Source organism: Neofelis nebulosa, chromosome 4 (assembly GCF_028018385.1).
Source record: "Neofelis nebulosa isolate mNeoNeb1 chromosome 4, mNeoNeb1.pri, whole genome shotgun sequence".
Classification (NCBI taxonomy): Eukaryota; Metazoa; Chordata; class Mammalia; order Carnivora; family Felidae; genus Neofelis; species Neofelis nebulosa.
In genome coordinates, this window is record NC_080785.1 from 95,792,690 (window position 1) to 95,813,643 (window position 20,954).

General features: G+C 36.5%; 1 protein-coding gene across 4 annotated transcripts in view; it reads left to right on the forward strand.

Annotated features, from left to right (window-relative positions):
- Positions 1–20,954, forward strand: part of CDK13 (cyclin dependent kinase 13) — a 126,573-nt gene that overhangs the window by 36,280 nt on the left and 69,339 nt on the right. For all 4 annotated transcript variants that reach the window (XM_058725461.1, XM_058725463.1, XM_058725462.1 and 1 more), the window contains exons 4-5: positions 497–636; positions 2,460–2,630. In XM_058725461.1, the coding sequence (XP_058581444.1) occupies positions 497–636; positions 2,460–2,630 (311 nt within the window). The remainder of the gene's footprint in view (positions 1–496; positions 637–2,459; positions 2,631–20,954) is intronic.

The window sequence follows — 20,954 nt, forward strand, 5'->3', positions numbered from 1 at the left end:
TACTTTTTTTACTCTCTTGGACTAAACATCTTTCTAGTATTTCCATTTTTAAGATAATTTCATCTAGCTGTAAGTCTAAATTTGTCAGTAAGCTTTATAGTTAGATTTTTGGTGATGTTCATTATCAAACTTGCTTTTTGGAAGCATTTTATATATTTTGTATATATATATATATATAATATGTATTATATATATAGATGATGAATGAAAAGGAAAATTTCCTAAAGGTTGGTTAGAGAACTTTGACTCTTTGTATCAGTGTTGGTTTTATCCACTCATTGAAAAATTACATTTTATTAATCTGGAAGTTCTTCATATAAGCCTTAGTTCTTTTTCCAGTTTGTTAGTCTATAGAAGAAGAGTCAGCATGGAGAAATGATGCCTTGACTTTCATGATAATTTATAATACTTTTTGGGAGAGGGTGGATATTAAATATTAAACAGTTTATTCAACTTGCTTGATTGTATATAAAAACTTAAGAACTATATTTGATAGAATATGTGGGCCTCGCTATGGTGAAATCAAAGAAAAAGATATTGACTGGGGAAAACGCTGCGTGGATAAATTTGATATCATCGGAATTATTGGAGAAGGTACCTATGGACAAGTTTACAAGGCCAGGGATAAAGACACTGGTAAGTATGCCAAATACTGTGGATCTTTGGATCTATTGAATGTACTTAATTTGTGTTTTTTAAAGTGGTTTTTTAGTATTTGTGATGTGTAGCATGGTGGGATTTAGATTTCTTCAATTGTGAATAAATTCTTACATTGTTAGTAATCAGGGGGAAAAAAGTATCTTGACCTTAATTAGCCTTAGTAGTAAATTTTGTTGAATTAAGCCTTATGCAGCACTTTTGCTTTTAGCAAAATATTCTTTTTTTCTGTCAAAGTTACCCTTTGGAGGCCATATTTGGCAGCTTAATCTTTTAGAACATAATCAGGAACCTGTGAGACAGTTTTAAAGGTTTTGCAGCCAGTAAAAAGTAACTGTGCAGAGGCTACATATTTTACTAATAACTCTTAGAGCCAGTGTTTAATCTTTACTTATAATTCCTTGTTGAAATAAACCAATAGATTAAAATAGCATAGCTATTTGAAGCCATTTAGTATAGGGGAGACTAGACTACCTTATGCCTGGAAACTCTGGAACACGGTTACAGCATACAGTAATACTATTTATACTGGTGATTCTGCATTATCAAAAAGAGATTAAATTGTAGCTTTTAAAAGCTGTTTAACAAATAAGGAATCATACTTTATTTTAGACTTCCATCAAAGAGAATTAAATAAGTTTTAATGATTAAAAGGATAAACATCCTTCTTTTGGAAAATTTGTAAGTACAGAATTCCTTTTTTCTCCAAAGAAGTAGAATGAACAAACCTTTTTTTCTAATTTTTTTTTTTTTTTTTTAACATTTATTTATTTTTGAGAGAGACAGAGCATGAGTTGGGGAGGGGCAGAGAGAGGGAGACACAGAATCTGAAGCAGGCTTCAGGCTCTGAGCTGTCAGCATGGAGCCCTATGTGGGGCTCTAACTCACAAACTGAGATCATGACCTGAGCTGCAGTTAGACACTTAACCAACTGAGCCACCCAGGCGCCCCAACAAACCTTTATTATAGTTAACTTTTACTTACAGGATTTGTGTGTGTGTGTGTTCTTTTAATAGTGAGATCTTATCTGAGATAGTACTCACTCATATCTGAATTATAAAGTCGTTTAGTGTAGTGGGAAGAGCACATACTTTTGAGATAGCTAAAACAGATTTTGAATCCATGTCTCACTGCTGGGCTGGGCAGCTTTGGACAAGTTAATATGTCCGAGCACATTTTGTCACCTGCTTAATGTATAGAATCTTCTCATCTGTTGAGAGATTTTATGTATGTATAAGCATATTATATAAATTTAACCTCCTCTCTACCTTTTTTTTTTTTTTTTTTTTGAGGGAGAGAGAGCATGAGCCGAGGGGTGGTGGTATAGGAAAAGGGAGAATCTTCAGCAGGCTCTGTGCTCAGTGTGGAGCCCAAAGCAGAACTTGATTTCAGGAGCATGAGATCATGACCTGAGATGGAATCAAGCTGGACAGTTAACCAACTGAGCCATCCAGGCATTCCATCCCCTCCTTCACTTTTTAAAAATGGTAGTGTAATGCAGCTACTGTTCATCATCTTGCTTTTTTCATTTAATATATCATACAGAGCATACAGTAACAATACTTATGGACCTACACCCCATCCTTTTTAACAGTTATATAGTATTCCACAGTTTGGATAGTTTAACTAGAGACTTAATTTCTTGAGCTATGAACATTATCATTGGTACTTTGAAAGCTAAAATATATTTTGTGAGTAGTAAAAGGTAGGAACAGAAATTTTGAATTAAAATAAAGTTAAAATTAAGAAAAATGTCATTTGGTTTTGTCAGCTGCTAACTTGATTTTACTTAATTTTTATAGGAGAAATGGTAGCCTTAAAGAAAGTACGTCTAGATAATGAAAAGGAAGGCTTTCCAATTACAGCAATTCGAGAAATTAAAATTCTCCGGCAGCTTACCCACCAGAGTATTATCAATATGAAGGAAATAGTGACTGATAAAGAAGATGCTTTGGATTTTAAGAAGGATAAAGGTATGTGTGCATATTTACATAACCAGTTCTGCATACGCATGATGTTGCTAACTTGCAGATTTTGTCATAGGTATTGACTATATGAGTAATTACTAGGTACATAAAACTATTGCATTAATATCATACTCTGTTTTTAGATGTAGTTGAGTTGAAGAATTATTTATTTACTTTAGTGATATTTGAGTCCTCTAAGAAACAAAACATATTTATCGGTATTACACATATTTAGTAGTAGTAGTTTTTTGGAGCATCAATGTATAATTTTTAATCTTCATTTTTTAGTTATTGAGAAATAGTTTATATTGGGGCGCCTGGGTGGCGCAGTCGGTTAAGCGTCCGACTTCAGCCAGGTCACGATCTCGCGGTCCGTGAGTTCGAGCCCCGCATCAGGCTCTGGGCTGATGGCTTGGAGCCTGGAGCCTGTTTCCGATTCTGTGTCTCCCTCTCTCTCTGACCCTCCCCCGTTCATGCTCTGTCTCTCTCTGTCCCAAAAATAAATAAAATTAAAAAAAAAAACAACAACAACAAAAAATGAGAAATAGTTTATAGTAGTATAGAATATATGCTTATCTTACATTTTTAAAATGTTTTAATGCCTTAACATATAAGGAAACTTTATGGTAGGCATTTATGTTATTTCTGAACGTGTGGAGGCAAAATCTTACCTGAAATTGCCTTTAATGAATTATAGTGGTATATGCTTTTAGCAGAAAAACTAAAAAGAAATTAGCATGCTCATTAAAGTAGTTATCATAAGGCATATGGTAGGTAAAAGGCTCTACTTCCAGTAGGTTTTAGGATCTTTAAGATTTTGGAACCAAAGTTGACTTCATTATAACCTGTGGTTTTCAAAGAGCAAAATTCTTTTTCAAATCTAAGATAAGATAGATTAAAATAGGTGTTCTGATTGAACATGGTACTTAACCCCCTCCCATCCGCAACTGTACACACACACACACACACACACACACACACAATCTTAGTCTTCTGGGGAACAGTATAAAAAATGAGTGACTTAATACATAATAGTTACTTTGTAGAAAGGAACTTCTTCTCAAAGTATTCTGTATGCACTATGTAGAAAATTTGAATTTTTTTTAAAAATTTTTTAAATGTTTATTTATTGTTGAGAGAGACAGACCAACAGAACGTTGAGCAGGGGACGGGCAGAGAGAGAGGGAGACACAGAATCTGAAACAAGCTCCAGGCTCTGAGCTGTCAGCACAGAGCCCGATGCAGGGCTTGAACTTGTGAACCATGAGATCATGATCTGAACTGAAGTTGGATGCTTAACGGACTGAGCGGTTAAGTCCCTAGAATCATCTTTTTAATTGATACCACTTTCATTAGTTGTTGTCCACAATAACACCAATATTCCTTAGCTTGATTTTAATCCAGTTTCTATTTTTCATCGTTTCTTATTGTGTAGTAGAAAGGATACTGGTTTGACTTGTGTTGGAATGTCTGAGATTTGTGACTTTGCTTACGAGCAGTGCAACCTTATTTGCAAGATCTTTAGCCCATCTGAGCCCTTGTGACCTCTTCATCCATTAAAGGAAACATTATTTTTCTTACTGTGTAGTAAGGATTAAATTAAGATCTTATATATGAGTGTTGTATGTAAATATTTTTCCTTAATGTCATACTATAGCCAAAATTAATATATTTGTTCTTCCTCCAACATACCCTGAACCTCCTGCTGCTTTGATTTGGGGGATCATATCCCTGCCTATTTCTTTAACCCCATCTCTGCCATTTTTCTGATTGTCCACCAAGCTTCAGTCATATAGGTCACATATGCCAATGCACTTCGCTGCCTTAAAGTCTTTACATATGCTGCTTCCCTGGGCTTAAACCTCTCTACCCTCAACACACACATGCATGCATGCATGCACACACGTGTGCACACACAATTTGAAAGACTGTTTTCTCATCCTCTGGGTCACAGACTGAATGTTACTTTATTCATCAGTGAAGCCTAACTGGATGGACCACTTTCAGCTGAATGGAGACACAGGCAATTTAAAAGCCTTAGTTTTTTTCTTCATAACTTTTTCCAGAATAACTACTGATTTGTTATTTACTTTTATCTCCATATGAGAATGGGGACCATACCTGTTTTATTCATTATTATAACCCTTACCTAGCTCAGTGACTAGGCCATAGAAGGTACTGAATAACTAATTGCTGGATTGGTAATTAAACTCTGCTTACTATAGCCTGTTCATACTTTAATACTTTTTTTGTTTTAATTTTTTTTTTAATGTTTATTTATTTTTGAGAGAGACAGAGACAGAATGTGAGTAGGTTAGGGGCAGAGAGAGAGACACACAGAATCCTAAGCAGGCTCCAGGCTCTGAGCTGTCAGCCCAGAGCCCGACGCAGGGCTTGAACTCACAAGCTATGAGATCATGACCTGAGCCGAAGTCGGACGCTCAACTGACTGAGCCACCCAGGCGCCCCAATACTTTTTTTTTTTTTTTTTCAATGAAATCAGGTTCTTTATTTTATTTTTTTATTTATTTTTTATTTTTTAATATATGAAATTTACTGTCAAATTGGTTTCCATACAACACCCAGTGCTCATCCCAAAAGGTGCCCTCCTCAATACCCATCACCCACCCTGCCCTCCCTCCCACCCCCCATCAACCCTCAGTTTGTTCTCAGTTTTTAACAGTCTCTTATGCTTTGGCTCTCTCCCACTCTAACCTCTTTTTTTTTTTTTTTTTTCCTTCTCCTCCCCCATGGGTTTCTGTTATGTTTCTCAGGATCCACATAAGAGTGAAACCATATGGTATCTGTCTTTCTCTGTATGGCTTATTTCATTTAGCATCACACTCTCCAGTTCCATCCACGTTGCTACAAAAGGCCATATTTCATTTTTTCTCATTGCCACGTAGTATTCCATTGTGTATATAAACCACAATATCTTTATCCATTCATCAGTTGATGGACATTTAGGCTCTTTCCATAATTTGGCTATTGTTGAGAGTGCTGCTGTAAACATTGGGGTACAAGTGCCCCTATGCATCAGTACTCCTGTATCCCTTGGATAAATTCCTAGCAGTGCTATTGCTGGGTCATAGGGTAGGTCTATTTTTAATTTTCTGAGGAACCTCCACACTGCTTTCCAGAGCGGCTGCACCAATTTGCATTCCCACCAACAGTGCAAGAGGGTTCCCGTTTCTCCACATCCTCTCCAGCATCTATAGTCTCCTGATTTCTTCATTTTGGCCACTCTGACTGGCGTGAGGTGGTATCTGAGTGTGGTTTTGATTTGTATTTCCCTGATAAGGAGCGACGTTGAACATCTTTTCATGTGCCTGTTGGCCATCCGGATGTCTTCTTTAGAGAAGTGTCCATTCATGTTTTCTGCCCATTTCTTCACTGGGTTATTTGTTTTTCGGGTGTGGAGTTTGATGAGCTCTTTATAGATTTTGGATACTAGCCCTTTGTCCGATGTGTCATTTGCAAATATCTTTTCCCATTCCGTTGGTTGCCTTTTAGTTTTGTTGGTTGTTTCCTTTGCTGTGCAGAAGCTTTTTATCTTCATAAGGTCCCAGTAATTCACTTTTGCTTTTAATTCCCTTGCCTTTGGGGATGTGCCGAGTAAGAGATTGCTACGGCTGAGGTCAGAGAGGTCTTTTCCTGCTTTCTCCTCTAAGGTTTTGATGGTTTCCTGTCTCACATTCAGGTCCTTTATCCATTTTGAGTTTATTTTTGTGAATGGTGTGAGAAAGTGGTCTAGTTTCAACCTTCTGCATGTTGCTGTCCAGTTCTCCCAGCACCATTTGTTAAAGAGACTGTCTTTTTTCCATTGGATGTTCTTTCCTGCTTTGTCAAAGATGAGTTGGCCATACGTTTGTGGGTCTAGTTCTGGGGTTTCTATTCCATTCCATTGGTCTATGTGTCTGTTTTTATGCCAATACCATGCTGTCTTGATGATGACAGCTTTGTAGTAGAGGCTAAAGTCTGGGATTGTGATGCCTCCTGCTTTGGTCTTCTTCTTCAAAATTACTTTGGCTATTCGGGGCCTTTTGTGGTTCCATATGAATTTTAGGATTGCTTCTTCTAGTTTCGAGAAGAATGCTGGTGCAATTTTGATTGGGATTGCATTGAATGTGTAAATAGCTTTGGGTAGTATTGACATTTTGACAATATTTATTCTTCCAATCCATGAGCAGGGAATGTCTTTCCATTTCTTTATATCTTCTTCAATTACCTGCATAAGCTTTCTATAGTTTTCAGCATACAGATCTTTTACATCTTTGCTTAGATTTATTCCTAGGTATTTTATGCTTCTTGGTGCAATTGTGAATGGGATCAGTTTCTTTATTTGTCTTTCTGTTGCTTCATTGTTAGTGTATAAGAATGCAACTGATTTCTGTACATTGATTTTGTATCCTGCAACTTTGCTGAATTCATGTATCAGTTCTAGCAGACTTTTGGTGGAGTCTATCGGATTTTCCGTGTATAATATCATGTCATCTGCAAAAAGCGAAAGCTTGACTTCATCTTTGCCAATTTTGATGCCTTTGATTTCCTTTTGTTGTCTGATTGCTGATGCTAGAACTTCCAGCACTATATTGCCCCAATACTTTTTAAAAGAATACAGTAGTCAGAATTTTCCTTGTATCATATTTATGGTCCTTATTTATTTTCCTTACTGGATTATAAGTTTCCTCAGTCCTTTGTTTTTTGCTTTGTGTCTCCCCCACAATGTCTATCACCATATTTTACAAACCATAGATTTTCCTCTATTTGCTTCCTCATCTTTTCCCCCACCATAATCCTGTTTGTAATTGCTGGAATCATGATACATAATGTGTTTTACTGTGGGGAAGTTACATTTAGATGCCAGCTATTAAATATACTACAGTATGTCAAGGAGTATGGAATTTAAAACATAATCCTCTTTCAGAATTATTTATTTTATTGAGATAAAATCGACATAACATTGTATTAGTTTTAACAGTATAATGATTTGGTATTACATATATTGTGAAATGAGCACCGTGATAAATCCAGTTAACATTCATCACTACACAGTTACATTTTTTTTCTCACGAGAACTTTTTTTTTTTGAGAGCGCACATGAGCTGGAGTGAGCATGAGTCAGAGAGGAGCAGAGGGAGTGGGGGACCGGGCATGATCTCACAACTCTGAGATCATGACCTGAGCTGAAATCAAGAGCTGGATGCTTAACCGACAGAGCCACCTAGGCACCCCATGATGAGAACTTTTAAGATCTACTGTCTTGGTAACTTTCAAATATACAATACAGTATTATTAACCATAGTCACCATACTGTGTATTACACCCTCATGCACACAGTTATTTATTTTATAATTGGAAATTTCTATCTTTTGATCCCCTTCACCCATTTTGCCCACCTCTTGTCCCCTGCCTCTGGCAACCACCAGTCTGTTCTTTATTTTTTTTATTTATTTTTTTTTTTCAAAGGCTATTTTTTTTTTTTTAATTTTTTTTTTTTTCAACGTTTTTTATTTATTTTTGGGACAGAGAGAGACAGAGCATGAACGGGGGAGGGGCAGAGAGAGAGGGAGACACAGAATCGGAAACACGCTCCAGGCTCCGAGCCATCAGCCCAGAGCCTGACGCGGGGCTCGAACTCACAGACCGCGAGATCGTGACCTGGCTGAAGTCGGACGCTTAACCGACTGCGCCACCCAGGCGCCCCCAGTCTGTTCTTTAGATTATCTATGAGTTTGGGGGGTTTTTTGTTCTTGTTTTTGTTTTAAATTTCACATATAAGTGAGATCATATGATATTTGTCTTTCTCTGTTTGACTTCAGGGCACAAAACCCTCAGGGTCCATCCACATTGTTGCAAATGGCAAGATTTCCTTCTTTTTTATGGCTGAATTATATTATACCATATAGTTATGCTACATTTTATTTATTCAGTCATCTTTTGATAGACAGGTTGTTTCCATGTCTTGGCTGTTGTAAGTAATGTTGCATGGGGGTACATGCATCTTTTTGAGTTAGATTTTTATTTCTTTTGGATAAATAACCAGAAGTGGAATTGCTGAATCATATGGTAGTTCTACTTTTAATTTTTGAGGCGCTTCTATACTGTTTTCCATAATGGCTGCACCATTTTACATTCCCACCAACAGTGCATGAGGGTACCCTGTACTCCTCGCCAACGCTTATTTCTTGTCTTTTTTGATAATAGCTATTCTAATAGGTGTGAGGTGATACGTAATCCTTTTTCAATGAATCTATTAAATTTGGTTTGTTTTATTTTAGAGAGAGACAGTGTGTGAGCAGGGGAGAGGGGCAGAGGGAGAGAGAGAGAGAGGGAGAATCTTAAGCAGGCTCTACACTCAGAGCAGAGCCCAATGTAGGGCTCGATCCTACAACTCTAGGATCATGACTTGAGCCAAAATCAAGAGTTGAATGCTCAACTGACTGAGCCACCCAGGTGCCCCATGAATCTATTCTTTCTGGTGAGAACCACGATGATGCAGACTGATTTGGTGAAAAGGGAACTAGATCTGAAGTCTTTGGGTTCTAATCCTGATCATGTTAGCTGTGTACCATTATTCCAATTGTGATTGCTGTCCTGGAGCAGAAAGACAGTATGGAAACTTTGATTTAATATTTTATATTAGAATTGATGAAACTAAAACAACAAAGTAAAACCAAATACTTAACAATAATTTAAATTTGAAAATTGTAAACAACACAAAAATCAAGTAAAATTGCTAACATAATAATATAAACTTTGTGCCTGAGTGGCTCAGTCTGTTGAGTGTTGGACTTTTGGTTTCAGCTCAGGTCATGATCCCAGGGTTGTGAGATCAAGCGCAAAGTTGGCCTCCGCTTTGAGTTTAGAGTCTGCTTAAGATTCTCTCTTTTGGGGTGTCTGAGTGGTTCAGTAGGTTAAGCCTTTGACTCTTGACTTTGGCTCAGGTCATGATGTCATGGTTCATGAGTTCCAACCCTGTGTTGGTCTCTGTGCTAAGGCTACAGAGCCTGGATGGAATATTCTCTGTCTCTGTCTCTCTCTGTGTCTCTCTGTTCCTTCCCCTCCCACCATTAGTTCTTTCTCTCTCTCTCTCTCAAAATAAATAAATTTAAAAAAAATTAAAAAAATAAAAACTTAAAAAAATATAAAAACATAGTAAAAACAATATATATAAATATATAGTGTAAATATATTATAATAAATAATATAAATAAAATCAATAAATATAAATAAAATAGAAACAAATATATATAAAGATTTGCATTATTATAACAGAAGCCATAGCACAAAGCACTTGGCTCTACTTCCTTAAGGAAACAGGGTTAAGTGGTTTCCATAAGTCATAGGTAGATTTTTGTGCAAAATCTTAGAGATGCTGAATGAGCTTTTTCTGAAATAATCTGGGGAAATGGAGGGAGGCTAAACTAATTCTAAATTTTTTTCTTAATTTTCTTTATCTTCAGGCAGTCTCATCTTTTTAATAACTGAGGGGAATCTTTGAACCTTTTTGTGTGTTTTTCAGTCTTTAAGTGTTAGCAAAGGGTAGTTTTTGTTTCAAGGAAAATATTTCTTGTACTTCTAGATTTGCAGTTTCAAGTATGAAAGGAGAGTGGGATGTAATTACTTGTATTAATTTCAGTACTCTGGTGTTCATATTTCACCGTTCCTCAAATTTTTGAACTAAAGTATGAACTATTTTGCAACAAAAGTTTTGCTTTATTTTCTTGCTCCCACTGAGGATTATGAATTTATGGAAAGATACTTTCTGACTGAATGTAATAATATTCAATTAAAAATTTAAAGCAGTTTATAATTCTCTGGGCAGAGAAGACTTTGTTTTTGCAATTATATGCACTATAAAATAAAAACTACAGTCTTTGATCTCCATCTCAAAATGTAAATATTTTATATTCAGGTTAAAAAAAAAAAACCTTAATACTGAAATAATGGTATCATTCCAACAAAATAGTATTGGTACTTAAAAATAATATGATATGCTGGACAGCCAAAAGCTGCAATTGTAATTACTATATTCAAATTAAGCTATAATACTTTCAGTATTAGTACTTATTTAATCATGGAATTTGTGTAATCTTTTAATTTGGAATTTTCTTAAAAATCAGCAAAAAACAATATTCTATAGTAAATGTTTGTGGCAAAGTGTCACCATACGGTTGAGGGAAAAAGTCTCGTATGTCACTGCTATGATTTCTGATTTCACATGGTGCTCCCCTGCATTTGCATTGCATGTCATACACAGTTCTCCTAGACACTGGAGCCAGATTTCCTTCTGTTTTAGTGACTTTGTACATAAAACTTTTATTCACCTCTGATTGTTCCCTTAAATAGATTAATACAAATTGGATTACTAGGTCAGTGGATTTGAACTTTGAAATTTCTTGACACATGTCACCAAGTTTTTCAGAAAGGCTGTGCCAATTTATAAAGCAGGAATAGAACAGACTAGGAAAAGAAGGTAACTGTCTCAACCTGATGAAGGGCATCTATGAAAAACAAGATGTCTGTTCTTACCACCTCTATTCAGCATTGCCAAGGCAGTTAGGCAAGAAAATTAAATAAAAGATAAACAGATTAGAAAGGAAGAAATAATACTATCTCTAATGTGTGCATGGTGTGTGTGTGTGTGTGTGTGTGTGTGTGTGTGTGTGTATGTACGTACGTACGTACACACATACTCTCTCTTCATAGAGAATCCTATAGAATCTACTAAAAAACTCAGAACTAATAAATGAGTTCATTGAGGTGGCAGAATGCAAGATCAATACACAAAAAACTGTCATATTTCTGTATATTAACAATGAACAGTCCAAAGTGAAATTAAGAAAACAGTTTCATTGTAATAGCCCTAAAAGGAATAAAATATCTAGGAATAAATGAACAAAAAAAATGTAAAAGTCTTGTACACTGAAAACTATAAAACATCACTGAAAAAAAATAAGACATAAATAAATGGAAAGACGTTCCTTGTTCATGGATCTGTTGACTTAATATTACTAAGATGGTAAATTGATTTGTATATTTATTGCAGTCCCTATCCTGGCTGACTCCTTTTCAGAAACTGACCAGCTGATTTTAAAGTACATATGGAGGGGCAACTGGGTGACTCGTTCGGTTGAGTGTCTGACTCTTGGTTTCGGCTCAGATCATGATCCCAGGGTTATGAGTTCGAGCCTCTTATCACTCTGCATTGAGCATGGAGCCTGTTTCAGAATCTCTTTCTCTCCCTCTTTCTCTCCTTCTGCCTCTCCCTCTGCCTCTCCCTCTGCCCCTCCCTCTGCCCCTCCCTCTGCCCCTCTACCCTGCTCACACTTTTGAAAGAAAGAAAGAAAGAAAGAAAGAAAGAAAGAAAGAAAGACAAAGAAAGAACATATGAAAATTCAAGAGAGGTAAAACAGTCAAAAAATATCTTTAAACAGAAGAACTGGGGTGTCTGGGGGCTCAGTTGGTTAAAGTGTCTGACTTCAGCTCAAGTCATGACCTCACAGTTCACGAGTTCGAGCCCTGCGTTGGGCTGTGTGCTGACAGCTCAGAGCCTGGAGCCTGCTTCGGATTCTGTGTCTCCCTCTGTCTCTCTGCCCCTTCCCCACTTACGCTCTGTCTGTCTGTCTGTCTCTCTCTCTCAAAAATAAACATACTCACATTTCCTGATTTCAAATATTACTATAAAACTTAGAGTGATCAAGACTGTGTAGTTCTGGCTTTAGGATAAATATATAGATCCGTAGAATAGGTTTGGAAGTCTAGAAATAAACACTCACATTTTTGGTCAGTTGATTTTTCAATGATGATACCAAGACCATTCAGTGGAAAAGAATAGCCTTTTTTTAGTAATCAGTGCTGGCTCAAGTGGATATGAAAAAGAATGAAATTGGGCCTTTTATTCATACCATATGTAATAAATAACTCAAAATGGTTCAGTGACTTAAATATAAGACCTAAAACCTTAAAACTCTTAGAAGAAAATATAGCAGTAAATCTTCATGACCTTGAGTTAGCTAAAGCCTTCTTAAGACACCAAAAGCAGAAGCAGTAGAAGAAAGTAGATATATTGGACTTCGTCAAAATTAGAAACTTTTGTGCTCTAGGGGACACTACTGAGAACAAGTGAAAAGACAACTCATAGAATGGGAGAAAATATTTGTATAGCATCTATCTGATAAGGAACTTGTATCTAGAATGTATAAAGAACTCTTACAACCAAATGATAAAAAGACAACCTGTTTAAACATGCAAAGGATCTGAATAAACATTTTTCCAAAGAAGATAGGCAAATAGGGGCACCTGGGTGGCTCAGTCGATTCAGCATCTGACTTTGGCTCAGGTCATGATCTCTCAGTTTGTGAGTTCAAGCCCCGCATCAGGCTCTGTGCTGACAGCTCAGAGCCTGGAACCTACTTCGGATTCTGTGTCTGCCTGTCTCCCACTCATACTCTGTGTCTCTTTCTCTCTCAAAAATAAATAAAGATTTAAAAAGTTTAAAAAAAAAAACATAGGCAAATGACCAATAAGCACATGAAAACATGTTCAATATCATAGCCGTCAGGGAAATGCAAATCAAAATTAGAGTGAGATGCCACTTCATATGCACTATAGGATGGCCATAAGAAAGAGGATAGATATTGACATGTATTGGAGAAGATGTGGAGAGATTGGAAGATTCAGACATTACTGGTGGGAGACTCATACATTACTGGTGGGGTTGTAAAATGGTACAACCACCTTGGAAAGCAATCTGGCATGTTTTTCAGGATATTAAACGTAAGAGTTATGAGCTATAGAACTTCAACTTTTGGGACATATCCAGGAAAAATAAAAAGATATATCCACACAGAAACTTGTAAACTAATGTTCATAGGAGGATCATTCATAATGGCCAGAAAATGCCAACATCAGTTGATGAATATGTCTATCGATTGGTGAATAAACAAAATCTGGTACACCCATGCAGTGCAGTAGTATTATACCGTAAAAGAGAATGAAGAACTTAGACCAACAAATTTGATAACCTGGATAAAATGGAAAAATTCATAGAAATGTACAACCTCCAAGAATTATGAAGAAATAGAAAATCTGAACAGACCTATAACTGTAAGGAAATGAATCTGTAACAAAAACTTCAACAATAACAACTAAAAAGCCCAGGACCAGATGCTTTCACAGTGAATTCTACCAGTCATTTGAAGAATTAACATCAGTCCTCTCCAAAACTTTCCAAAAAAACTGATCACGAAGAAACATTTTTTGGGGCGCCTAGGTGGCTCAGTTGGTTAAGCGTCTGACTCTTGATTTCTGCTTGGGTCATGATCTCATGGTTCGTGGAATTGAGCCCTGCATTGGGTTTGGAGCTGACAGCTCGGAGCCTGCTTGGGATTCCCTCTTCCTCTCTATGCCCTTCCCTTGGTTGTATGGTCACTCTCTCCCTCTCTCTCTTTCAAAATACATAAACATTAAAAAAAAAAAAAAAAAAAGGGAGAAACACTTTCAGAATCATTCTGTAAGCACATCATTATCCTGATATCAAAACCAGGCAAAGACACTATAAGAAAACTATAGACCAATATTTCAGAGATATATTTATACAGAAATCCTTAGAAAATACTAGCAAACTGGATTCAGCAGTATATTAAGAGGATTATACACTATGACCAAGTGAGATTTATTCCTGGAATGCAGAGATAGTTCAGCATATGAAGATTAGTCACTGTAATACACTACATTAACACAATGAAGAAAAAAATTTACATGATCATCTCTCCAGATACAGAATAAACATTTGACAGAATTCAACATTCTTTCATGATAACGACACTCAACAAACTAGGATTAGAAGGAAACTATGTCAAACGTATTAAAGGCCCATATATGAAAAGTCCACAGCTACCGTCATATTCTGTAGTGAAAGATGAAAAGCTTTTATTTTATAATCAGGGTGAGACAAGGGTACTCACTTTTGTCACTTCTATTCAGTATAGTGCTAGAAGCAGTTAAGCAAGAAAAAGAAATAAATATATCAAAATTGGAAAGGGAGAAATAAAATTATCTTTATTCATAGACAACATGATCTTATATGTAGAAAGTCCTAAAGATTCTACCAAACAAAATATTAGAATTAATAAGTAAATTCAGCAAATCGCAAGGTACAAAATCAATGTGCAAAAAAGATGAGTTTCTGTATTCTAACAGCAAAAATCTGAAAAGGAAAAGAAAATGATTTCATTTGCAATAGCATCAAAAAGAATAAAATAGGAGTAAATTAACCAGGGAGATGAAATATTTGTATATTGAAAATTATAAAACGTTGCTGAAAGAAGTTAGACACCATAAATTAAAGATATTGGTGTTCCTGGATTAGAAGACTTAATATTGTTAAGATATCAGTACTACCCAGAGTAATCTACAGATTTAATGCAATTCTAATGAAAATCCCAACAATGGTTGTGGCAGATTGGAAAAATTCATCCTGAAATTTATTTGGAATCTCACGGGACCCTCAAATAACCGAAGCAAACTTGAAACAAGAACAAAGTTGGAGGTCTCACACTTCCCAGTTTCAACACTTATCATAAACTACAGTACTGGCATAAAGACAAGACATATGCACCAGTGGAACAGAATTCAGAGCCCAGAAATAAACCCTGGCATATATGGGCACGTGATTTTAGACAAGGGTACTAATACAGAGGAAGTTTTTTCAACAATTTGTGTTGAAAAAGTTGGATATCTATATGCGAAACCATGAAGTTGGACTCTTAACCTAATACTGTGTTAAAAATAAAACCTTGAGGGGCACCTGAGTGGCTCAGTCAGTTAAGTGTCCGACTTCGGCTCAGGTCATGATCTCATGGTTTGTGAGTTTGAGCCCCGCATTGAACTCTGTGCTGACTGCTCAGAGCCTGGAGCCTGCTTCAGATTCTGTGTCTCCCCCTCTCTCTGCCCCTCCCCTGCTCGTGCTCTCTCTCTCTCTCAAACATTTTTTTTAGTTAAAAAAACTAAAAAAATAGAAATAATATAAAACATCAGGGTGCCTGGGTGGCTCAGTCAGTTAAGCATCCAAATCTTGATTTCGGCTCAAGTTATGATCCCATGGTTATAAGATCCATCCCTGCTTTCGGCTCCGTGCTGGGTGTGGAGCTTGCTTGGGATTCTCTCTGTCCTTCTGTGCCTCTCCCCCACTTGCATGGTTTCTCTCTGTCTCTCTCCTTCAAAATGAAGTAAACTTTAAAAAAAAGTGAGACTGAGGATCACTTAAGATAAAATACAAAACAAAAAACGGGTGCCTGGATGGCTCAGTTGGTTAAGCATCCAACTTTGGCTCAGGTTATGATCTGGTGGTATGAGCCCCGTGTTGGGCTCTGTGCTGACAGCTCAGAGCCTGGAGCTTGCTTTAGGATTTGTGTGTATGTCTCTCTTTCTCTGCCTTTTGCCTGTTTACGTTCTCTCTCTCTCTCTCTCTCTCTCTCTCTCTCTCTCTCTCTCTCTCTCTCAAAAAGAAGAACTTAAAATAAAACCAATTCAAAATGGATCAAAGACCCAAATGTATGAGCTAGAACTAGAATACTTCTATAAGAAAACATAGGGGAGAACTTGACTACATTGAGTTTGGCAATGGTTTTTGGGTAGGATATCAAAAGCACAGAACAACAAAAGGAAAAAGAAAAAGTTGGGCTACTCAAAATTAAATTTGATTTTTTTAGCAAATTCTACCCCCAACATGGGGCTCAAACTCATGACCCCGAGATCAAGAGTCTCATGCTTTACAGGCTGAGCTACCCAGGCGTCCCCAAAATCAAAATTTTTTAGGCATCAAAGGACATAAGAGTAAAAAAGCAACTCAGGATATAGAAGAAGATATTTGCTAATCACATATCTGATAAGATTTTATATTAATTTTATGTAAAGAACTCCAACTCAATGAAAATAAAATACCAAAGGACTTTAATGGATTTTAAACACATGAAAAGACATTCAACATCACTATTAGGGAAATGCACGTTAAAACGGCATTGAATTACCAGTCATACCCATTAAAATGACTTATCAAAAGAACAAAAATAAAAACAACAGAAAATTAACGAGTGATGCCAAAGGTGTGGAGAAATTGGAATACTTGGCCTTTGCCAGTTGGAATGTATAATGGTAAAACTGCTGTGGAAGATATGATGATTCCTTAAAAAGTTAAAAACAATTAACCATATGGTCCAGCATTTCCACTTTTGGTTATATACTCATAAGAACTAAAGTAGCATCTTGAAGAGATATTTGTACCTTTTGTTAATAGCACTATTCACAGTAACCAAAAGGCAGAAGCAATCTAAATCTTCTTGGATGGATGAATTGACAAGCAAAATGTGGTATATACATACAATGAAATATCATTCAGTCTTTAAAAGGAAATTCTGACACAAGCTACAACATGGATGGACCTTAAGGACATTATGCTAAGTAAAATAAACATCACAAAAGCGAAATACTAGATGAATTTACTTTCAGGAAGTACCTGAGGTAGTCAGATCCATAGAGACAGAAAGTCAAATGGTGGTTACCAGGGAGTAGAGGCGGGTAAGAATGGGCAGTTACAGTTCAATAGGTACAGAATTTCATTTTTGCAAGATGAAAAGAGTTCTGGAAATGGGTGCTGCTGATTGGTTGCACAACAGTGTGAATGAACTTGCTGCCCCTAAATGGTACACTTAAAAAATAGTTATGAATGGTTTATATTATATACATTTTACTACAGTTTAAAAAAAAAAAAAAAGATGAAGTACAGATACATCTTACAACATGAATGGACCTTAAAAACAATAAGTGGAAGAAGCCAGGTAAAAAGACTGTGTATTGTATAATTCTGTTTATATAAAATGTCCAGAATAGGCAAATCTGTAAAGACAGAAAATAGATTGGTGGTTGTCAGACACTTGGGGAGGTGTTGAAAATGGGGAATACCTGCTAATGGGTATGAGGCTCTTTTTGAGGTGATTTCATTGTGGTGGTGGTTGCACAACTCTGAATACATTAAAACCGATTGAATTGAGTACTTTAAATGGGTGAATGTATGATATATGAATTAAATCTCAATGAAGCTGTTATTTAAGACAAAATCCAAACAGCACCCCAGAATTCTTTGTTCTGATGAAAATACTGGGTAGATTGAGAGGGAGAGGTGTGTGTGGTGGATGGGGTGGGTTTGTTTAGAAGATGAGACTGGAAGGGTAGGTTAGGACCAAAAATGGTGCTTGACATTAAATACAATGCCAAGGAATCAAAATACTCACTTTTTTCAGAAAAAATAGCACAGAGCTTGTCATGTATTTTGACCAGCATTTATAATGATTTTGTTTGATAATTTGATAGGTAAAAAATGGTATCCTGTCTTTTTAATAATTATTTTTTATTACAATGGAGATTGGACAGTTTCCTGTTCTTAGAGGCCATTTATATATATTTTTAACATATATTACCTATTTATGTCCTTTGCCTATTTTTTAAAATTAGGGTATTAGTGTTTTTAATTGAGTTTTGAATATATTTGTAACATAGTAAGAATGTTCATCTTTTGAGTAGTTTATATAGAAACTGTCCAGACATCTGGTTTCCTTGCTCTCATGTTTCTTATGTTAGTGCTCAGTAAATGTTAGAGTTGAATCGAGGAGAAAAATATTTATAAAACAGATTGTATTCTGTTCCAAAATAACCAAATGAATATTTCATGATTGTGAATTTTGCATAATCAGTTAAAAGGTATAGGAGTGTTTTATTTACATTTAATGAAATGTAGCATATAAAGCTTTTACTCTTTTAAATGTTTACTTTTGAGAGAGCATGGGGGAGGGGGAGAGAGAAAGTGGAGGGGGGGGAGAGAGAGACCATGTGGGTGTGAGCGTGGGGGATGGGCAGAGAGAGAAGGGGACAGAGGATCCGAAGCAGGCTCCATGCTGACAGCAGTGAGAGTCCAATGTGGGGCTCGAACTCACAAACCAGGAGATCATGAGCTGAACTGAAGTTGGATGCTCAGCTGACAGAGCTACCCAGGTGTCCCTTGCCTATAATGCTTTTAAAGGAAAGAATGTAAAATCTTAATTAGGAAATGACTCCTTTCTGAATCACAAGGAGATACAGAGTTAGCATCATGTGTTGAAATTAAGAGTTTATTTTCATTTATTTTTTGATTAAGCTCTATGCCCAAGGTGGGTCCTGAACTCAAGACCTTGAGATCAAGAGCCAGGTGCCTTTAAAAATTTAAAGAACATAGGGGTGCCTGGGTGGCTCAGTTGGTTAAGCATCCGACTTCGGCTCAGGTCATGATCTCGTGGTCCGTGAGTTCGAGCCCCGCGTCAGGCTCTGTGCTGACAGTTCAGAGCCTGGAGCCTGTTTCAGATTCTGTGTCTCCCTCTCTCTCTGACCCTCCCCTGTTCATGCTGTCTCTCCCTGTCTCAAAAATAAAAAAAATAAACATTAAAAAAATTAAAAAAAAAAATTTAAAGAACATAGAGAAATCAGAATGTTTAGTTGCCCATCAAATGATTTATGGCAAAGGGATTGTGGAGTTTAAGGGAAAAGGAATCTGTGGGAAAGGCAGGAAGGAGTAGATGGGAATGGAAAGGGGAAGTGCCTTTCTCTTGTCAATATTTCCTGAGTAGCTGAACAAGAAATAGTGTTCTTTTGGGGCAGATGTTATAAAGTAAAAGTAACGAGAAATATGTGTAATGATTAAGAGTACATAGTTTGAATCCGAGCTTCGTCCATCTCTGGTTTCCTCATCTGGAAGATGGAGTAATAATTCATTATTCATAGGTTTGTTGCATTTGATGAAATAATTCATGAGAAACACTTAGAATATTGCACACAGCAAGAACACAATAAAGTTTGTGTTTATTATAGGTTGGTAGTCTATTGATTGTGAGGGTAGAAATAGATCAATAATACAGTAATTGTTTTAATTAGGTGGAGAGGATGGAGGTTTGGGAGAAATGGTTTTAGTCCTCCAGTGAAGTTTTGGAGAGCAGACCCAGAAATTAGGAAAAAAAAAAAAAAACAACCTTTTTTCTGAAAGCTTACAAGTAGTCTTTAATTATTAATAGTAAAAGTTGTCAAGAGTGAAAAAGTTGTCACATAATGACTAGGTGTGTTTGATTGGTTAACCTTACCGGAAGTTAAAAAGTGAGCTCAAACCCAGGCAGAGAAAGGGGGATCGTAAGAATGAAACTCAGCAACAGACACGTAAGACAGAAGCCAATTGCAGAAGCCATGGTATCGGTTTGAAATGGAGAGTAGAGGGAGAAGTTAAAAAGCGGGTGATCTGCATTGTGAATACTGTGGCCATTAATAGAAGAACTTTAGCAGTTAAATCCTGCAGTGGGGCAAGGTGGGTGGTGAAGGGTGGAAGTGGCAGAGAATCATTTAGGGCAGCATCAGCATTAGGGCAGTCAACTATGAAAGGTTAAAGATTTGTCAGGTTTTTGCCATTTCTGTGAATTGCCCGTTTGTTTGATGTTTGCTTACTAACTGGAAAGATTTATTAAAATACATATTAATGTTTTATGTGTTTCACATAGCATAGATAATTTTTCCCATTTCCATTGTTTGCCCTCACCTTTGTTTTTCTCGTGTTCTTTGTTATTCTGAAATTTATATGTGGTCATATGTCAGTTTGTGGGATTTTTTTTTGAAGGAAGGTGATTTGTCTCACGCTTAGGAAGGCTTAGCCCCCTAGAAAATTGTAAGAATGTTTTCTGTTTACATATTTTTAAAGTTTTTATTTAAATTCTAATTAGTTAATGCAGTGTAATACTGGTGTCAGGTGTATAATACAGTGATTCAGCACTTACCATACAACACCGGGTGTTCATCACAAGTGCACTCCTTAATCCCCATCACCTACTTAACCCATCCCCCCATCCACCTCCCCTCTGGTAACCATCAGTTTGTTCTCTGTAGTTTAATAGTCTGTTTTTTGGTTTCCCTCTCCCCCTACCCCTTTGCTCATTTGTTTTCTTTCTCTTATTTAAATTTTACATATGACCATGGGGGAGGGGAAGAAAAAAAAAGGTTAGAGAGGGGGGGAGCCAAAGCATAAGAGACTCTTAAAAACTGAGAACAAACTGAGGGCTGATGGGGGGGTGAGAGGGAGCGGAGGGTGGGTGATGGGTATTGAGGAGGGCACCTGTTGGGATGAGCACTGGGTGTTGTATGGAAACCAATTTGACAATAAATTTCATAATAAAAATAAAAGTAAAAAATAAATAAATAAAATTTACATATAAATGAAATTTTGTGGTGTTTGTCTTTCTGTGACTGATTTATTTGGCC